This window comes from Rutilus rutilus (assembly GCF_951802725.1).
Source record: "Rutilus rutilus genome assembly, chromosome: 4".
NCBI classification, from domain to species: Eukaryota; Metazoa; Chordata; class Actinopteri; order Cypriniformes; family Leuciscidae; genus Rutilus; species Rutilus rutilus.
This window is the reverse complement of record NC_140212.1, coordinates 21,432,667-21,454,086: the sequence shown is the minus strand read 5'-3', so window position 1 is coordinate 21,454,086 and position 21,420 is coordinate 21,432,667. Positions and strand designations below refer to the sequence as shown.

Below are 21,420 nucleotides of genomic sequence, written 5' to 3'. Positions count from 1 at the left end.
TTTGCCCATTAAGAAAACCCAAAGTAACTAACATGTGTTATGTCCCCAGAGATGAGTGGTCCATTGAACTGTTGAAATCCACTGTGTGGAAAGCAAGGTGGAGCTGAGCGCAAGGCCGGTGGCGTGATTGATGATGAGCGCCAACTGCGCGCTGCACCGGTCTCGTATCTCTCACGGAGGAGTTTCAGAAGCATAAAAGGAGGAGCGACGACAGTGAAGGACGAGAGAGGACCAGGCCTGGACATTTATGTTATGTTTAGTTTATGTGTGTGTGGCAGTCGTCCGTGAGCGGCTGCTGCCTTTACTTTCGTTTTGTTCACGTTGTGTTTATATTGGGAATTAAAGTTTGTGAACGTTCACCGGTTCCCACCTTCTTCTTCCCATAACAACATACTTCATTACACACTGAAAAACATAGAAACATTATATCAGGAACAGTCAATGGTCATCCTGCTCAAGCTCTTGTAGATACGGGTAGTACTCAAACCTTAGTAACATCTTTAAACTATGGAGATACAGTATGTTTGGGATTGTGTACATGGGGAAGAAAAGACCTGTCCAACTGTTGATGTATCCATTGTTGTTAATGAACAGGCATATTTGCTGAGGGTGGGTGATTGACAACCTGGCATATGATGTGGTGTTAGGTGATGATTTTTCTTTTTTAACTGAGCTTGTCAATGCAATGCCCAAAACTTGTGCAGTGGTTATCCGATGTCAGACCCAAGGTCTACAACCCTTTCCTAATGCCCATGCAGACCTATTTGAAACTGGGGGGAAGGTTAAAAAAGTAAAAGACAACGAAGGCAAAAAACAACAAAAAACAAACAAACATAGGGATATGAGATAAGCCCCAGGATATCTTACCAAGTCTCCCTGGTGTTTGATCTGATTGAATCTCAATGGCAAGTCCCTAACAATTTGGGGGAATTGCAGAGGTCAGATGTTACCTTACAACCTCTGTTCCAAAAATTGTGTGAGGTAGATGGTAAACCTGTGGGTGTGCCACAATTTGGTGGGGATCAGTGCATCCTAAAAGACAATCTTTTGTATGTGTCAAATACAGAGAGTCCCAGATTGGTTGTTCCTAGTGAACTTCGTAAAATGATTTGACATCTGGGTCATACTATACCCTGGTCAGGACATTTAGGTCAGCAGAAAACTTATGAGCGAATTAGTCAATGATTCTACTGGCCTTAATTTTATTAGGATGTACAAGAATATTGTAAGACCTGTTCTGAGTGCCAGATTATAGCTCCTGTCCGTAAAGCAGATCTACAATTATCTACAGCCTTTACCTATCATTGGTACCCCTTTTGATCGGATATATATGGACATAATTGGTCCCTTAGTGAATAGTAGTTCAGGTAACCAATTTTCTCTGGTAATTTGCGATTATGCAACTAGATATCCTGAAGTGTACCCATTTCTTTCCATCCAGGTTAAACAAATTGTGAAATGCTTAATTGATTTGATCTCAAGGGTAGGCGTATCTTTTGAAATTATCACTGATCAAGGAACTAATTTCAAGACTCAAATGAAAGACTAGTATCAAAAATAACTTGCTCACTTTAGCTTGAGTCGCCAAGACTATCAATAGATAAAGAAAAAGACCATTAAAATGGAGGGTATCAGAACAACACCATAGATTGGGATAGATGGATTCCTTTTCTTTTGTTTGCATATAAAGAAGTACCACAACTGGTTACACTGATACAGGTCTTAGAGTCTTGAGTCTTAAACCTTTTTAATGATGTATTGTATAGTCTTTCAAGTTATAATTACATTCTATTTACATTTACAACTTGCATTAAAACTAGCAGTAACTTTGAACTAATGTAAACAAAGAGTGCGCCGGCATCCTCCTGCGGTGTAACAGGTTTTAAGCAAATGCTGGTAATGCACATTTAGTTAATAAAATGAAACTATAAACATTTTAATGCTATAAAAGTGTGCATACTCACACTGAGCGAAAAGAACAGCAGATGCTGGCTATTTCAAACAGTTCAAGTTAGCAAGTACCTCAAAGACTAACAATCACTTTAACTGATCTCTAACTTCTTTAACTTAGGCAAAGCTGTAATATAAATTAAGTTAACAAAACGAAACATTTTATTGCTATAAAAGTGTGCACACTGAGAGAACAGTTCATGTTAGCGAGTTGTCTACGGCTAATAATAAACACCACTTTAACATGATCTATAATTTAAGCAAACGCTTTTAAAGTCCCCCTGTGGTGAAAATCAAGTTTTAAATGTTGTTTATATGTCTATGTGGTGTTTTCAATATGCTTTAAGACAAACCATGTGCAAATTCATAAGTCAACTCCATTACTAGTATTAGTAATGGAGTTGACTTAAGAGTATTTTCTCCTTAAAACTGCAGAGAAAAAAAGACGCGGTTTGAAATCGGTGGTGTTTCTGACGTCACAAACTACCTTGTAACCAATCAAACCGAGTCTCTGAGCTGGTGTGAGTGAGTGGAGGGGGGGATAATTTGCATATTTATAGTTCCGCGTATACTAAATGAGGCAAGGGTAGTGGCTGCGTTCCACTCCACTTTTAGACACGCACTCGTGAACTTCCCTAAGCACTTCCCCTCGGGGGAATCCCCCCCGCCATTTTGAAGTGTGTTCCACTTCGTGAAATGGACAAGTGAAGTATAAATGGACAGACCCTGGGAGCGAGTCTACTTCATATGTACACTTCAGGCAGCTCCATATACTACAATACAATGCGATTGTGATGTCACCGCATATCACATTTAATTTACCACCACCACACCACAAACAACTCTATGATATATATATATATATTTTAAAGTTTATTTAAAACAACCCAAACACACCTATATACACATAGAATGTTGCATGACACAAATATGTAAGGGGAAAAAAAGTAAATAATATATATCAACTCCATAGCGGATTAAAGTGATCTAGGGCTTAGGACGTTCCAATCCAGCACATTGCAAGGGTTCCGCCAGTAGTGGACACTCGTGCAACGTAAGCAATGACGTACATCTGAGTGAATGAGACTGAGGGAAGATAGTGAGGGAACGGCATAAACAAAAAAAAAACTGGAATGCAGCCATAGAGTTATATTCAAGCTATTTTAAGGCATGAATTTTTTAACAGGATTTTTTATTCAAATGTCATTTTGGTGACTGAAGATGAGTGTTACTGCCACATTTTCGTTTCAATTCATTTTCTGTATTTTTATTATTATTATTACCGTTGAGTGCCACCAGGGGGCGCTGTAGCTTAAGAGTGAGCTTTGTATGCAGAGAAGAGGTTAATTTCCGCAGAAGAAGCGATCTCTCAAGAGAAAGAAAGATGCATGACTAAAGCGTGGTCACTAAGCTAAGTCTAAGAGAAATAAGATAAACAAAAAGAAGAAGAAAAAGACTAAAACTAATTCCTCTCTCGGTACTCAGCCAACGAGGTATGTTTTGTATGTTGTATTTGTCAAAATAGTTTTATCTGTCAAATTTCTTTCTTTAAGCTAATTATTGTTTGTTCTGTGCTTTTAGTTTTCACGGTGTGTTTATGATCCTGACCAAGCTGGATTCAATAAATCCATCAGTTGAGAAAGCCACTTGTGTCTGTTGGTACCTGGAGGAATTACAGTGAAAACTCGGACTGATCTGCACGCGGGTGGAGGCGAGGCGGCATGATCAAAGGAGCAGCAGTGCACAGAGCGGGGAGCGCGCACGGGACCAAAGCACACGATTTGAAGAGCAACACTTTAAGATAAGGCCATAAGAAGTGTGGACACTTAAGGGTTAAGGGTTTGTCTAAACAAGGAAAACAAAACACAAGTTTAAGGTTGATTAATCAAACAGTGAAAAGTGAAAGTAACGTTTTGCTATTCCTAGTTTTTGTTTACTAAGCCACAGTGTAAGTTCTAAAGCACCTAAGTTTAAGCATCAGTACATTTGTTTTATTGGGCTATTTGTAACAGTAATGTGAATTCTGTATTTCATGTGAACAGTTTAAATGTGAATAACTCTTATTTGAATACGTTTTGGGTATATTTAAGTTGAGAGTAATTTAAGTTACATTCATATTGCTGCATTAAGATTCAGTGTTACATTTTTATTTTATTCTGCCTTTATATTTGAACTGCCTGCAGTTCAGGGGTGACTTTTAGTTAACGTAAACGTTTTGTGTTTAGTGACAAGTGACAAGACGTTAAAATGACTGATCCAAATACACCACTAATTAGTGCAGACCCCCAGAGGCAGTCTGAAGAAACCCAATGTACTGATCTTAGTGAGCAGCAAGAATCAGTACAACTTAGAAGAAGTCAGAGAGTGAAAACACTCACAGAAAAGGGAAGAGAAATGCAGGATGAGAGGATTAAAGGACTCCAGCAAAGATTTAACTACAACTATGAAAAGTGGAGAACACGTGCAAAAGCATCCAAGCTACCCCTCTCTCAAACAGGACCCTTGAATAGATAGACATACTTGAAGATATTATTGGTGATGTTAGAGGTCTTTGTGCAGATGTCACGGAAGTTTATGAAGAGTTACGTAAGCTCACCCCACCGGATCAGGAGACACGTCGCAGAGTAGATCTGTGTGTGGAGATCTCAGGTTTCCTCGTGAATAAAGCAACCATCCGATTGGAAGGAAAAGAGGAACAAGATTGGCCGGAAGCAGGCTCCCTCTTTCAAACTGCAAGCAGTAAGTCAAGCTCCTTCAACAACACTAAGAACTCATCTGAGCATTGTAATGGGAATTTTTGATTTTCCGTGATACACAGGGTTAATTCTTAAAGTGTGCTGCTAATGTCCTGCTGATGTTACAATATAATGATTAATGTGAACACTGTGAGACAAAGGGGGAGACAGCTGAAAAGGGAACCTCTGACCCCTTGGGATCAGAGGTAGTCCCATTTGGGACTTCTGAGTTTGTAGGAATAAACTCAGCAGGATTAGGTCACTAGCAGAGAAACCTTCCCTTCTATAGATAAGAGCCGGCCTGTAAGAGACCTTGGAAAAGATATAAAGGCTCCTCTGCCCTCCCTCCCTTTGTCGCACTTGTTCCACAGACTGTACTAATGACTTCTGTGTGGCAACTGGGCCTTCTTGCAAGAATAAAATACTTTTTTAATGATCATTTGAATTTCAGAGTGTCTCTTACGCAGTTGATGATTGTTTAATGAAAAATTGCCACAACAATTTTGGTGTCAGAGTATTGGGATGAGTTTTCCTTGAGGGCTCCGGGACCTGGCAGCGGACGGTGGAAGAGATCGCCCTGACGCAACAGGCTTCAGTCTCACCTCGTAGAAATTGAGAGAAGGAGAACCAGCCGCTTCAGGCCCTGGAGGACTTCGAGAGGGAACTCAAAAAAGAACCCGAGTGGCGACAGAAAAAATCTCTGGTAAGAGACAGTAAATTCATTTACTTTTGGGGATTTGAAAAGAATTTTTGTTTTTAAGAATTTATTTTGAAAAAGGGGTTTTTTGAAAAGAAAATGTTGTGATGGACCATAATGGCTGTATTTGAAAACTGAAACTAAAGCTGTGGTACGAGGGAAAAGGCTTTTAAGTAGGGGAAGGAAATTGAGACCACAAAAGGTCAAGATATTGTCCGGACCGAAGCCAGTACTCGTACAGAAGATTAATTCAAGGCTGAAATAATTGATCAAGGGAAGGAAGTTTTTTAAAAGGGCAGGAAATTGAGACCTAACAGGTTGAGGAATTTCCAGGCCGAAACTGAATTCCAGAGAAAGATATTGAGAGTAAGCAGAAATTAATTTCAACCCTTACTTTGGGTGAAAAGTTCAAGCGCGCTGAGAAAGCCACAGGCAGCAGTGAAAGAAACAAAACAGCCATCATGGGAGCATCTAACAGTAAATATTGCACACCGGTGTACTGTGCCATAAAGAAAAATTATGGGTCAAAGGGCATAAAAGACATAGGGAAGTTGATAAAGTACCATGATTTTCCGAAAGAAGGAACACTGAGTTCCACAAGGTTAAAGGTGGTAAAAGAGTCAATTGAGCGACACGGTGACAAACCACAGGGTTGTTGCGCGTGTGCCAAACATGTGTGTAAGAACTGTGAGACAACAGTGGAATGTTGGATTGAGGAAGCGATTAAGAGAGAACGAAGAATGCAGAAAAAGCAAGAAATGTGTGAAAAGTCTGTGCTTAGAGCACCTGAGAGTGAAAATGTGTGTGCGAGTAAATGTGACGATGAGAAAATGAATGAATGTGAGAAACATGCAACACCTGCACCCACTAACGAACGAAATGGTTGTGTTTGTGTTTTCCCACATGTGAGCGCGCCGAGTGCGCCGACTGCTCCACCGGCGTACGCCGAACCACAACACTACCCAGAGCGACAGCTGGCAGCCCTGAAGCTTGACCCAGACCTTGATCGCTCTCCGCCAAAGCAGCCAAAGACAGAGAAGGCAGCTGAGCCCGAGTCAGAATCCGAGCACGAAGAAAAGACAAAGGCAAAGACTGAAAAAAGACCCAGACAGCCAGTGAAGCGGAAAATGACAGCCAAGCGAACACGACCAGTACAAATCGAAAGTGAAGAGGACACGGAGGATGATGCTATTTACGACACTCCGAATGACGAACAGACCAGCAAGGCAAAGAAACAGATGGTCCTAAGATCAAAGGTGAAGAGTGAGCCGCACAGTTTCACAGTCCCGATGGTGGAAGTGGCCGGGACAGACGGAGCCATGATGGTACATAGACCGTGGAACGCGGCAGATCTGAAGGAAAGCATGGCGGCCCTCCCAAATCCTGAGGATGCCGGGGACAGATTCGCACAAGAACTGATCAAATTCTGTCAAGAATTCAGCCCCACAACACAAGAACTGAAAAGACTGGTAGGAATGAAGTTGGGGGCTGCTAAATGGCAAATGGTGGCAGGCCGAGTGGATGACGAAGAATATCGGCGCGTGCACCCGGACTGGACTGACAGAGCAAACGCAGAATACCGAGCGGCTGTTTTGGGGCTTGCGGAGGCAATAAGACACGTATTTCCAGCACGTGTGGACACTGAAAAGATAAACTGTTGCCGTCAAAAGCCAGAAGAACAGGTTGGTGAATATTATGCCAGACTGTTTGAAGTATTTCGACAAAACAGCGGTCTGGCCGAGCCGGTCCAAAGAGGGGATCGGCCCTCGACATGGGAGTCACACCTCATGGGCTGTTTTATGACAGGACTGAAGCCAGCGATTTCCAGAACAGTGAAGCTGAATTACATCGAATGGAAACACGGTAGACTTTCAAACACACTGGCGCACGCGCTGCACGCGGAAGAGAACGAGCAGCTGATGAACTTTGAAACCGGGTTACAGCTGGCGAAAGTGCCATTTACGCCGGGTAGAAACTACTATCAAAAGAAGAAACCAGATCAGAGAAAATGGAAGTGTGGTTTGTGCGAGTCGAACGATCACTCCTTTAAACTGTGTACAAGGTGTAGGCTGTGCAAAAAGGACGGGCACTGGGCCAGAGAATGCCCGGAGGTGAACAAAGCAGATTGATGCCAGAGGAGGAGCGGAGAGCGGGAGAGGGAAAGGCAGCTGAGGGGAGGTCGGCTTTCAGCTCAAGAGAAGGGAAGTGAAAATCTAATTATAACACGCTTTGACGATGCTAAATGACGAGATGCGTCAACTTCGTGACGCGGTTATTCAGAATCGCTTAGCCCTCGATCTGTTGACCGCTGAGAAGGGTGGGGTATGTAAAATGCTGGGGACATCTTGTTGTTTTAATATTCCTGACTATAGTGACAACATCACCAATGTAATTGAACACATGAGACAGGCCGTGAGAGAACCAGAGTATGCGAGTAGCAGCTGGTTGGGGTGGTTTCTGACTGACTGGGGAGGCTGGGTGTATTGGATAATACAGGTGGTACTGCCTATTGGAGCAGTGGGGTTGTTGATACTGTTCTGCCTGCCATGCATCCTGAAATGTATTTCCGGCTCAGTACAGAGACTGGTGAGCGCGGGGACGGAGGTCAAACTGACAAAGATGACAGTAGCTTCTGGGGAAACTGACGGAGGGAAATGTGACTATGATACGGATAGCGGAAGCTACAGTAACATGTGGTAAATGAGAAGTGATTTCCTTCATGTTTTTTTTATTCTTTTATTATTATCTTATCTTTTGATTATTGTGTGATTTTTCTTGTGTTTTATTTTTCCAAGAACGATGATATGTAAAAAAGGGTTAAAAGCAGTAGCCATCCGTGTTACGAGATGGCAGACACAGAAAGGGTTTGAAAATGAGGGATTTTCTACATACTATATAAATTTACTTGTGTTTTTTGTGATATGTTTGATTAATCAAGGGATTTTTGTTGAATTGATGTTTTCCTATTAAATATAACCAAAACTTTTTCCTTGTTTATACTAAGATGACGGAGGGTCCGACCTATAGCGTTGGAAATGCAATAGCAGTGCCTGTTCATTTAGCCCGGTCTCAGGATAGACCTTTACTTGCTTGCTTTGAAATTAAGGGCCTAATCCTTACAAAAAACAGCCTAAGCTTATTTAATTTTAACCTTTTTTCCTACAAGTTCAAGAGTGTGATCAGTTATATGAAAATCAGGAATGAGAAATATAAGTGTGATGTAAAATTTGAACTTGGTACATTTTTATTGATATTACATTCTTATTATTGTTGATTGGTGTGTAACAATGTGTTCTGATTGATCAGTTATCAATGAATGATAAAAAGGGAGGACTGTAATGGGAATTTTTGATTTTCCGTGATACACAGGGTTAATTCTTAAAGTGTGCTGCTAATGTCCTGCTGATGTTACAATATAATGATTAATGTGAACACTGTGAGACAAAGGGGGAGACAGCTGAAAAGGGAACCTCTGACCCCTTGGGATCAGAGGTAGTCCCATTTGGGACTTCTGAGTTTGTAGGAATAAACTCAGCAGGATTAGGTCACTAGCAGAGAAACCTTCCCTTCTATAGATAAGAGCCGGCCTGTAAGAGACCTTGGAAAAGATATAAAGGCTCCTCTGCCCTCCCTCCCTTTGTCGCACTTGTTCCACAGACTGTACTAATGACTTCTGTGTGGCAACTGGGCCTTCTTGCAAGAATAAAATACTTTTTTAATGATCATTTGAATTTCAGAGTGTCTCTTACGCAGTTGATGATTGTTTAATGAAAAATTGCCACAACAGCATTCACATAGATCCTCTGTAAAACATCAAGAAGCCGCAGCAGAAGCAGCAGCTAGTCAAGCTGTTCTCAAAATATTAGAAGAACAAGAAATGGAACAGCAAGAGATAGAAAGACTAGAAGCTGAAGTCAGGAAAAAAGCAGTAGAACAAGAAACATTGATTAGACAAAAGCGCTTAGAAAGAGAGGCAGAAGAAATTAGACTAAGAATGCAGAGAGAAGCAGATGAAGCAAAGTTTAAGGCTCAACAAGAAGCAGAGTATGCAGCTCTGCAGAGAACACTTGATGAAAAGAAAAGAAAAGTACTGCACCTGGAAAAGGTCAAAGATCTAAAGGCAGCACAAGCAAGGATGCAGGTTTATGACCAAATGAGTGCAGCAGAAGCACAAAAGATCGATGTAACAAAGATTAACACAGAAATGAAAGATGCTGAACATGTAAGCTTCCCATCTCTGCTTGAACAAGTCATACCCCAAGCTGCAGCCACTCCTATAAGTGATGGTACATCAGATCTTGTTAAAGTGCTAGCAAGTGCACTAAGTGCTAGCCGTATCCCTGTTCCGGAACCTACTGTGTTTTCTGGGGATCCCTTAAGTTACAGTGACTGGAAACTGTCATTTCAAACGCTGATAGACCAAAAAAATATCCCGGACAAGGAGAAAATATTCTACCATCGGAGATATGTGAGTGGACCGGCTAAGAGAGCGGTTGAAGGATACTTCCTGCTTGGAACTGAATCTGCATATGCTGCTGCATGGAAGATTCTGGATGAAAGATATGGAAATCCATTCACAATCGCAAAAGCCTTTAGAGACAAACTGCATGCATGGCCCAAAATGACCTCAAGGGACAGTTTCGAACTAAGAGACTTTGCAGATTTCTTGCGCAGTTGTGAAGCTGCAACAGCTCACATCAAGTCATTAGAGATCTTGAATGACTGCAATGAGAACCGAAAGATACTTTCCAAACTTCCAGACTGGCTTGCTGCTAGTTGGAACCGCAAGGTTATTGAAATTGAAGAACAAACAAATCAGTTTCCCACTTTCAGCCAGTTTGTTGAGTTTCTAACGAGAGAAGCCAAGATTGCCTGTAATCCTGTTACATCTTTACAGTCACTAAAACAATGTGAGCCTAACAAATCAGACAAATCGAAACTTACAAAACAAAGAAATTGGAGTTAAAACACTGATGACGACTTCACAAGAAAAGATACAACTGGTATGTGTATTCTGTAAGAAACCTAAGCACAGTTTACACAAATGCAGAAGTTTTCTGGAAAAGGCTGTGTCAGACAGAGTCAGCTTTATTAAGTCAGAAAGGCTATGTTTTGGTTGTCTCAAACCAGGCCATCATTCGAAGAGCTGTACCAACCGCAATATTTGTGAAAGGTGCAGTAAAGGGCATCCGACTTGTCTTCATGAAGATAGAGTTAAGGACAAAGAAGATCAAAGGCAACCACTAGCTAATCCAAATCCAAGTAACGAAAGGTCAAGTCAAAGCGACCGAGCTCAAGAACAAGTTACAGCCATGGCTACGACTAACCGAGTCGCAAGTCAAGAAAATAACACACAGACAGCTGCAATCATTCCTGTGTGGCTTTCATCTTCTACAAAACCCAAAGAAGTTCTTGTGTATGCCTTACTGGATTCGCAAAGCGATACAACCTTTGTTCTCAGTGAAGTTGCAAAGTTACTAGAGACAAACCAAGAACCTGTTAAACTAGAACTGTCTACTATGTCTTCCCAGACTACAGTTGTTCAGTCTGACAGACTTCAAGATCTTCAAGTTCGTGGCCTTAACTCAAGCAAAAGAATCACTTTACCTCCTACATACACACGAGAATTCATTCCAGCCAACAAAGCTCACATTCCAACTAATGAAACAGCTAAAGCTTGGCCACATCTGGAACACCTTCAATCAGAAATCGCACCTTTGCAAGATTGCGAGGTAGGATTGTTGATCGGATACAACTGCTCACAAGCTCTTCTCCCGAGAGAGATTGTGTCAGGCAAGGAAGGCGAGCCATACACTCAGCGCACCGATCTTGGTTGGAGTATAGTTGGACAAACCAATCCCTGCCTGAACTATGGAGATGCGATTGGAATTAGTCATTGCATTATTGTCAAGAAAGTCATCCCAGAGCTTAAGCCCTCTCTAAAGCTTCAGAACAAAGTCCACTATGTCAATAGGACAACAGTAAAGGACATCACCCCTTCGGACATTATCAAAGCACTTGAAGGAGACTTCTCTGAAAGAGCCATTGATGGCAACCCTGTGTCACAAGAAGATTTAAAGTTTCTCACAAAATTCAAAGAAAACATCACACAGAATGAGAGCGGCCACTATGAGATGCCACTACCGTTTCGTGACGAAAGACCCACATTACCAGACAATAGAATATGTGCAATGCATCGCCTAAAGTGTCTGGAAAGGAGATTAAAGAAAGACAAATCATACTACAATGATTACACAAACTTCATGGATGACATCATCTCAAGAGGAGATGCTGAAAGAGTCCCTGACGAAGAGTTGAATAACACTCCTGCATGGTATATCCCACATCATGGGGTCTATCACCCACACAAACCCGGAAGGATCAGAGTAGTATTTGATGCCTCGGCCAAGTACCAGGACACTTCTCTCAATGACCATCTCTTAACCGGTCCTGACCTGACAAACGCAGTGGTTGGTGTTCTTTGTCGTTTCCGCAGAAGTTCTGTCGCATTCATGTGTGATATAGAGCGGATGTTTCACCAATTCCATGTCACAAAAGAAGACCAGGATTATTTAAGGTTTCTTTGGTGGGAGAAGGGAGATTTGGAAGCATCACCATCAGTTTACCGTATGAAGGTCCATCTTTTTGGAGCAGCGTCTTCTCCAGGCTGTGCCAACTTTGGCCTGAAACACCTCGCGGCCCAAGGACAAGGTCAATTCAAAGAAAACACCATACACTTCATACAGAGAAACTTTTATGTTGATGACGGTTTGGCAAGCGTTCCTACTGAAAGGGAAGCCATTCAGCTCATCAAAGACTCAAGAGAGCTCTGTTCCAAAGGAAAGTTAAGACTCCACAAATTTGTGTGTAATAGTGAGAGAGTTATGTCCACTATTCCAGAAGAAGAGTGTGCCACAGTGAAAGACCTTGACATGTCTCTAAGTTTACCACGCATTGAAAGAGCTCTTGGAGTTGAATGGTGCGTCACTTCAGACACTTTCAAATTCAGAGTTCAAGTCAAGTTGAACCCCCTTACAAGAAGAGGTGTACTTTCTACTGTCGCCTCCATTTACGATCCCCTGGGGTTTATTGCACCGTTCGTCCTCTTGGGAAAGCAGATTCTCCAGCAAATGTGCAAGGATAAGGTTGAGTGGGACCACAAGCTTCCAGAGCACTTAAAACCCCAGTGGGAATCCTGGATTAAAGACCTTCCAAGTTTAGCCAACATGCAGATTCAAAGATGTTTCATTCCTACAGATTTTGGTCAGGTTAAAAGCTACGAGCTTCATCACTTCGCAGACGCCAGTATCAATGGATATGGTGCTTGTACTTACCTGCGAATCATTAACCAATCAGATCAAGTCCATTGTTGCTTGGTAATGGCCAAGTCAAGAGTCACACCTACTAGTGTCACAACTATCCCTCGACTCGAACTCTCAGCAGCAGTTGTTGCAGTTAGAGTCAGTGATCTACTCAGGGCAGAGCTTGAAATCCCAGACATTGCAGAGTTTTTCTGGACAGACTCCACCGTTGTTCTCGGCTACATAAATAATGATGCCAAAAGGTTTCAAGTCTTCGTAGCGAATCGGATACAAAGGATCAAGTCAAGCACAAGGCCAGAACAATGGGCGTATGTCGCATCAGAGCAGAACCCTGCAGACTACGTTTCTCGAGGCTTAACCGCAGAACAACTGAAGTCCTCTGAATGGTTTGAGGGGCCAGCATTTCTCTGGGAGAAGAACATTCCTGATAGAGATGTCAAGGTGGGAGAGATCAGGGAAAATGATCCAGAACTTCGCAAAGCCTCTGTGTATACCATCAATGCAAAGGAAGAGCAAACTATTTTCAGCAGATTTGAGAAGTTCTCAGAATGGTCCAGATTGATAAGAGCACTTGCAATCTTGAGAAGAAAGGTCAAGGAACACAAGGGTGATATACAAAGGACCAAAGAAAGTACAACTTTGGAAGAGAGAAAACAAACAGAACTGTTTGTCATCAAAATTGTTCAAGAGAAAGCTTTCGCAGAAGAGATAAAGAGTCTAAAATCAAAGAAAACAGTTTCCAAGACCACAAATCATAAACTGTACAAACTAAGTCCGTTTCTGGACGAAGAAGGAATCCTCAGAGTGGGTGGACGTTTGGGTCAAGCTGTACTACACCCGCATGTAAAACATCCAGCCATACTTCCCAAGGACAGTCATATTTCAACTTTGCTGATCAGACATTTTCACTCGAAGGTTCAACATCAAGGTCGTGGAATGACGATGAATGAGTTGCGTGCAAATGGTTGGTGGATTCTTGGGAGTAGCCGTGCAGTTTCATCATACATCTTCAAATGTGTCAGATGTCGCAAATACAGAAGGAAAACGGAGAATCAAAGTATGGGAGATTTGCCAGTAGACCGAACGGAGCCTACCTTTCACTTATGTCGGAATGGATTGCTTTGGACCAATATACGTCAAAGATGGACGAAAGGAGCTCAAGAGATATGGACTCATACTAACCTGTCTATGTTCACGAGCCATACATATTGAAGTAGTAGACGACCTGAGTACAGACGCATTCCTAAATGCTCTGCGAGCATTTATTGCAATAAGAGGAAATGTGCGTCAACTGAGATGTGACAGAGGAACCAATTTCATTGGTGCCCAGAGAAAACTCGCAGATCTCATGAAAGAAATGAATCAGGAGAAGGTAAAAGCACTTGGATGTGAATTTCTCATGATTCCCCCTTCGGCAAGCCATATGGGTGGAATATGGGAAAGACAGATCAGGACCATCCGTAGTGTTCTTTCAGCCATCCTTGACCAGTCAGCAAAGAGACTCGACAGTACATCCTTGAGAACCTTGTTGTACGAAGTCATGGCGATTGTCAACAGTAGGCCACTTTCCATCGAGCATTTAAGTGATCCAACAGGTCCTGAGCCATTAACGCCCAACCACATTCTCACTATGAAGTCAACCATTGTTCAACCTCCTCCAGGAGAGTTTATGAAAGAAGATTTGTATCTTCAAAAAAGATGGAGAAGAGTACAATATTTAGCCAATGAGTTTTGGATCCGTTGGAGGAAAGAATATTTGCTCAACTTGCAACCAAGACAGAAGTGGAATGTACACAGAAGGAATCTGAAGATAAATGATGTAGTGCTTCTACAAGATGACATGGCACCACGTAATGAATGGAAGCTAGCCAAAGTCACTGATGTCTATCCAGGAACTGATAACAAAGTGAGAAAGGTTCGACTTTTGGTTAGTGAAAGGACATATGACAAACACAGTAAACTTGTGACTAAAACAGTCTCATTAGAGCGACCTATTCATAAGGTTATTGTTTTGCTAGAAGCAGACTAAGGGTTTGTGTTCATTTTCATGTTCAGTTTGTCAGTCTGAATGTAAGTCATAGAAATCCCACAGTAAGAGTTGTGAGATTGGTGGGAGTGTTACTGCCACATTTTCGTTTCAATTCATTTTCTGTATTTTTATTATTATTATTACCGTTGAGTGCCACCAGGGGGGGCTGTAGCTTAAGAGTGAGCTTTGTATGCAGAGAAGAGGTTAATTTCCGCAGAAGAAGCGATCTCTCAAGAGAAAGAAAGATGCATGACTAAAGCGTGGTCACTAAGCTAAGTCTAAGAGAAATAAGATAAACAAAAAGAAGAAGAAAAAGACTAAAACTAATTCCTCTCTCGGTACTCAGCCAACGAGGTATGTTTTGTATGTTGTATTTGTCAAAATAGTTTTATCTGTCAAATTTCTTTCTTTAAGCTAATTATTGTTTGTTCTGTGCTTTTAGTTTTCACGGTGTGTTTATGATCCTGACCAAGCTGGATTCAATAAATCCATCAGTTGAGAAAGCCACTTGTGTCTGTTGGTACCTGGAGGAATTACAATGAGTTTTAAGGGATACAATTATTGACTACAGGGGGACTGTAATACACATTTAGTTAATAAAACAAAATCATGCACGTTTTAATGCTAGTAAAAGGTACAAGTACAAGGAAACTATCCAAATGCACGTCTCTCAGCCATTGGGATTTATCTGTGCTGATCTGCGTCTCAAGCTGATGATGACACTTGGTGGGAGGCATGACCATGTCGCCGAACACGCCCCAGTTTCTTGACTCTACCCCCATGTCGAAACAGTTACATGAAGTGAAACGCACAGAAAAGTGAAGCGCAAAGGGAAAATGCAAAATGGTATCGCAAACTCACACTTGACTGAAACGCAGAATAAAAGGAGTATATCTCAATTAATTATATTTTTATTTTTGCACTACTTTATTTTGCAATTCTTTATTTGTGTTTGCAAAAGTACTATTTTTTTGCTCAGTACTATATTTTAATTTTGCAAAACTTTTTTTTTTTTTGCAATACTTTATTCTTTTGCAAACATATGTGGCATTATATTGACTCCATAATTCAGCACATAATAGCACAAAATCCATAAATAAAAAGGGGTGTAATGTAGAGTGTCACCTTTGGCTTGTTTATTGGTGTTTGTAAAACACTCTTTTTCATAAAACTGCTTAAAGGGGTTATGAATTAAGAAAAATCAAATTTTCCTTGCTCTTTTAGACATGTGAAGTGACATGTAGTCAAGTATGATGTCCCATACTCGGAATTTGTGCTCTGCATTTCACCCATCCAAGTGCATATACACAGCAGTTAGTATTGAACACACACATCATGAACACACACCCTGGAGCAGTGGGCAACCATTTTTTGCTGTGGCGCCCTGGGAGCGATGCTCAAGGGCACCTCAGTTGTGGGTAATGAGAGTGGAAGAGTGTGCTGTTCATACACTTCCCCCACCTACATTTCCTGCCGGTACTGAGACTCGTACCCGCGGCCTTCGGGTTACAAGTCCAACTCTCAAACCATTGGGCCACAACTGCAAGAGGTCATCCTGCAAGTTTCAGAACTCAAAACTTCCTTAACATTTATCCAAAAACAGCTTTTATTGAAACCAAGACCACAAAACGACTCGTTTCAGATTTTGCATCAATATGATGTAATAGTGTGATGAAAGACCACCTCTGGAGAAGATCAACACCTGTTTTTACATCATTGCCTCTTTAGCACTGATTTGTGCACGTCATGAAGTAGAAATACGAGAGAGACATAGAATTACTCAAGCAACAAAAATGATAGAGATGCCTCTGAGGATTAACACAATTCGACGTAGGCTTTTCAGAGAGACTGAAAAAATAAAAGATGATTCAGTGCCAGCTATATTGGATCCAACAGTAATGTCTCAACACACAAGTTTCACAAGTGTCACTATTGCTTTGTCTGTTACAGATACAGTATGTTTGATATTCAAACTTTACTGAAAATGATGAACGATGAATATAAGAATGACAGTGCGACCAACGATGGTACATTCATTCGTAATTCATTTACACAAAACACCACAAGTTATCCTGTCAGCTATAACTGTGGTAAATCCAAGCACTTAAACTTCATAGAGTGGCACAGGCATGACATCAGAACACAGAAGACTAAGTCGCTGCTGGTTCCTTTGAGATTCTCCTAATGGTGTTTTATAGTGGTGGCTTTCAATTTATGAGTAAAATAAAGCCAGTGGTAAACATAACTTCATACTTTCTTAGTTCAGATTGGATCAGATCAGCATTCTGTAAAGGTTTATTAGAGATTAACTTTTTCCTACCCACTTAATAAGATTATTAATGATGAAGAGTGAATGACATTGCAACTTACAAGGAACTGAAGTCTTTGTCTCTCTGACTCAGGGGTGAACTCTGTGGACATAGGAATTATCTCTCCATTTCTGATTATAATGGCTCTGAGGAGTAAAATACACACACACACACACACACACACACACTTACATATATGGAAATTATCAAACCTGTACAAACATGTGTATAAATATCTCAAATATGTCTTACCTGCTATCTCCAGCATTGGCAACATACAGCTTTCCCAGCAGGAAGACAACTACAAGCACAGTGCAGCCACCAGAGATGTTGTATATAGATTTTTCCCTCTCGATTTGGGCATCCTGAAATAAACACAAATGCAGAGACATGGAGATGAAAGAAAGAAAAGCAACTATAAAATAAACTGTTACTAAATTTATTTGGATAAATCATGTTTAAAATCGTTGAAAAATATCTAATATATGCACACCTTTGGCCACACATTTCTATACATTTTATGTATCAAAAATAAAAAGTTGGGCTAATGAGAAATATTACATGTCGTAGCAATTATTTATTGTTATTATATTTATTGTCATTATTGTAATTATTAACAGGAAATTAAAATATTTCTTGAATAGTGTTGTCTTTTACCATTTTTTTTGTTTGTTGCTACTTAATAAAAACAAAAAGCCACTTGAGATCAGTCTTAAAGTGATTTTGCCATGGTTACAGGTGTTATAGCCAGATTGTTCAGTTCTCTACACTGTAAACCTGAATAAGTTGGCAAAATGTAAAAAATTTGAGGTAATCTGTTAAGAAATTCAAAGTTTAATGCACAATGGTTACAATTAAACCAGTGAGTTTTAGCGAGTAGTCTACACGTAAGGTCTACACTTTATACTCTGTCACTCTGTCATAGAAAAACACTCTCATTTTCTACTTTGTTCTTTCTTTCTTTTTTGTCTTTGTCAGACTTTCTGACTTCAGACATTCAACAGTACAGGTACTGATTCTCCTGTTGTCGCTGGTAAAACACGATAATAAGAATGTTCCATTGTCTAATTTTCACTTTTTGCATAACCATGCTACGCTACTAGTGTATATATACGCTAGAAGCACAGTGTTGCCTATTTACAGTGGTGGCAAACAATGAGCGTGAGAATTCACTTCGACGTTTAGCCAAACACACCGAATCACTTAATTTCAGCATGGTGAAATAAACTGAGAGGTTTGACCCGCACCATGTATAATTTTAATACACACACACACACACACACACACACACACACAATTTTTATTATTAATTTTATTTATGCATTGGTGATTTTTTGTTGTATTTTATGTATTTGTTATTATTATTATTTTTTGTTATTATTATTATGTGAAACTTTTTGTGCTGCCATTTCGGCCAGGAATTTTATACTATCTTGGTAAAATAAAGGATACATACAATTTCTTAATTAATTTTTTTTTATATACTACTGTAACTGTGCAGGTTGGGAAGAAGGAGAACTGAAATGGGGATCTTTTGCAGAAGTTTTAATAAATCAAAATGAGATAATCTGAACAGATATGAGAGAAACAAACACAGTGTCACAGCTTTGCAAAAACAAAGACTATAACCGACAAACGAAGAAACAGAAACACAGGCTATATATACACATTAGAAATGAGCAACTAAACTAGACACAGAAAAACATAATGATTTAATAAAGAAAGTAATCCGTGACTATGGAAACAAACTGAAACAGGAAACAAACTGAAACAGGAAATAAACACATGGGAACAGGAACTCAAAAATGACAGGAACCGAAAACATTCACAAACAAGGCTCAAAACAAGAACTGACAAACATTTGTTGTGACAACTACATTAGAAGTACATTAGCCAGAAGTACGTCGGCATGTGTTCAGCGATTAAAAATGAAGTAATTTGAAGTTCAAGTTTGATTCGGACATGATCAGGTCGTTTAGTGAGTTGTTTATTTTATGAGTGAGCGAGTTGTAATTTTATTTTTTGCTCCTGGACAGAGGTTAAGCATAGTCCTAAAATGGCCCTTTAAACCAGATAAAAAAAGAAATCTGCTTTCTCTGTCATGGTTTTAGATAGTTCTAGACTCAGTCTAGTCCATAGTTTAATAAGCTGATTTCCTGGAGGAAGACTAGAGCTAGAGCTAAATATATATATATATATATATATATATATATATATATATAAACCTCCTGATAGCTTTACTTTAAGCCTTAATTTAGTCCCGAAGAAGCTCTAGTCTTCCTCTAGGAGATCATGGTCATCATCTGGTATGTTCTCCAAAGGTTGCCGGCTCTCTATTACTCCTGTCAGTAATTCATCCAACTGGTCAGTATCTTTATTTGCAGTTCCTCTGCCAGGCTTAATCCTCTCTGACTACTGTAATTTCAACCCACATTTCACAAAACAGTAAGGTAATAAAGTTTTTCTTTGCTATTTGCCTTAAAATAGTTTTGTCTTGTTCTGTAAAGTTTTTTTGATAGCAGAAAAAACATACTCGGTTACTAACGTAACCTCGGTTCTCTCTAGAAGAGGGAACGAGTACTGCGTAAGTATCTTACGCTAGGGGAAAATCCCTTTTCCGCGAGATATTGAAGCCAAAAATTATCCTTAATTTTGTAATAATGTAAAACACGTTGCGGCAGCATGCAGACACAGGCAAGACAGCTCGCGTGCCTATTGGCTGACCTGCGGCAACTGCAGCAGCCTATCGAGAGAGGCCTGAAACAGGCGTGGCTTAGGCCTATAAATACGGCTCGACAGGCTGATAGAATCTGCTTTTTCATCGCCGAAGCGAACCAGAGCGTGTTGCATGCACAGCTAAGACACGCAGTGCTCGTTCCCTCTTCTAGAGAGAACCGAGGTTACGTTAGTAACCGAGTACGTTCTCTTACGAGAGGTCTCTCGTACTGCGTAAGTATCTTACGCTAGGGGAACCCAATGTAAAACGCCGTGCGTGCTGAGATCCAACACCAAAGTCCCAAGGGCAGGTGCCCGGGGCTCATATAGTGCACGATCACCAGGGGACTCACAGAGAGTCCGGGAAAAAAGGGGCTAGAACAGCATTTTTCCCAGATTTAGTAGCGTCCTATAAGGCGCAAATTACATTAATAGTATTCCATACAGACAGGGCGAAAAACTCGGCCTGAACTGATGAATATTGTGGGTCTTACACACTGCCCATAGAGCTATTCAGTCGATCAGCGAGCAGCGCTCAGCAGTTTCAGTATTCTGAGCCGATAGCATCAGAACAGACAATACTGATTTATTAGACCAACAGCAGCTTAGCCTGTAAGGCGGGAACCTCTAGGTTATAAAACCTTATAAATGTAGACGGGGAGGCCCAGCCTGCCGCCATACATATATCTTGCAAGGCAATCCCACTGGACCAGGCCCACGACGAGGCCATGCCTCTTGTGGAGTGCGCTCTGACACCTAACGGGCACTGCAGGCCCTTAGAAGTGTAAGCCAGCGCTATAGCATCAACTATCCATCTGGATAGACTCTGTTTCGATGCAGCTAGTCCCTTAGAACGTCCGCTGAACGAAACAAAGAGCTGCTCCGTCTGTCTGAAGACAGTCGAGCGAGACACATAAGCCCTTAACAAAGAGCTGCTCCGTCTGTCTGAAGACAGTCGAGCGAGACACATAAGCCCTTAATGCCCTGACCGGGCAAAGAAAGCTCGCGTCCTTCTCCTCATTAGAGACCGGCAGGGCCGACAGGGAAATCACCTGTGCCCTAAACGGTGTGTTGAGGGATTTTGGAACGTACCCGTGCCTGGGTTTGAGTATGACTTACGAGTAATTTGGCCCAAATTCCATACACGTCGTGCTCACTGAGAGCGCTTGTAAGTCCCCTATGCGCTTCACTGAAGCGAGAGCCAGAAGAAACACTGTCTTGAAAGACAAGTGTTTAATATCTATCATTTGGATTGGCTCGAATGGGGCACCTTTCATGGCTTCCAAAACCGTAGAAAGGTCCCACACGGGGACTGAAGGAGGTCTAGGAGGATTCAGCCTCTTAGCTCCCTTAAGGAAGCGGATGACTAAATCGTTCCTTCCAAGTGACTGGCCGAGCGCCGGTTTAGTAAACGCTGCTATGGCCGCCACATAAACCTTGAGCGTGGATGGGGTCCTGCCCTTATCCAGCAGCTCTTATAGGAAGGAGAGAACCTCCGTCACCCCACAGTCTGGGGGTAATATGCCACGAGCTGTGCACCAGCTAGAGAACACCGACCATTTTGAGGAATAGAGCCGTCTGGTAGATGGGGCCCTAGCCTGCGTGATCGTGTTTAACACTCCCACCGGGAGGTTAGCGGGTACCCGTTGATAGCCCACACATG

The 21,420-nt window shown here is 41.2% G+C and overlaps 2 protein-coding genes across 3 annotated transcripts in view; one reads left to right on the top strand and one right to left on the bottom strand.

Annotated features, from left to right (window-relative positions):
- Positions 1-21,420, bottom strand: part of LOC311289442 (protein phosphatase 1H-like) — a 77,450-nt gene that overhangs the window by 31,647 nt on the left and 24,383 nt on the right. For both annotated transcript variants that reach the window (XM_084407469.1, XM_084407470.1), the window contains 2 exons: positions 17,295-17,407; positions 17,104-17,188 (listed from right to left, as the gene is read on the bottom strand). In XM_084407469.1, coding sequence (XP_084263595.1) covers positions 17,104-17,188; positions 17,295-17,407 — 198 coding nt within the window. The remainder of the gene's footprint in view (positions 1-17,103; positions 17,189-17,294; positions 17,408-21,420) is intronic.
- On the top strand, positions 3,294-9,105 carry LOC311289463 (uncharacterized protein). Its single transcript, XM_084407499.1, has 3 exons — positions 3,294-3,443; positions 3,532-4,689; positions 5,137-9,105. The coding sequence occupies exon 3, from the start codon at positions 5,844-5,846 to the stop codon at positions 7,509-7,511; it is 1,668 nt and encodes a 555-aa protein (XP_084263625.1). The 5' UTR covers positions 3,294-3,443; positions 3,532-4,689; positions 5,137-5,843; the 3' UTR covers positions 7,512-9,105.

Excerpts from the sequence above, each read along its gene's own strand:
- LOC311289463 (XM_084407499.1), top strand. The coding sequence starts at position 5,844 with ATGGGAGCATCTAACAGTAAATATTGCACACCGGTGTACTGTGCCATA.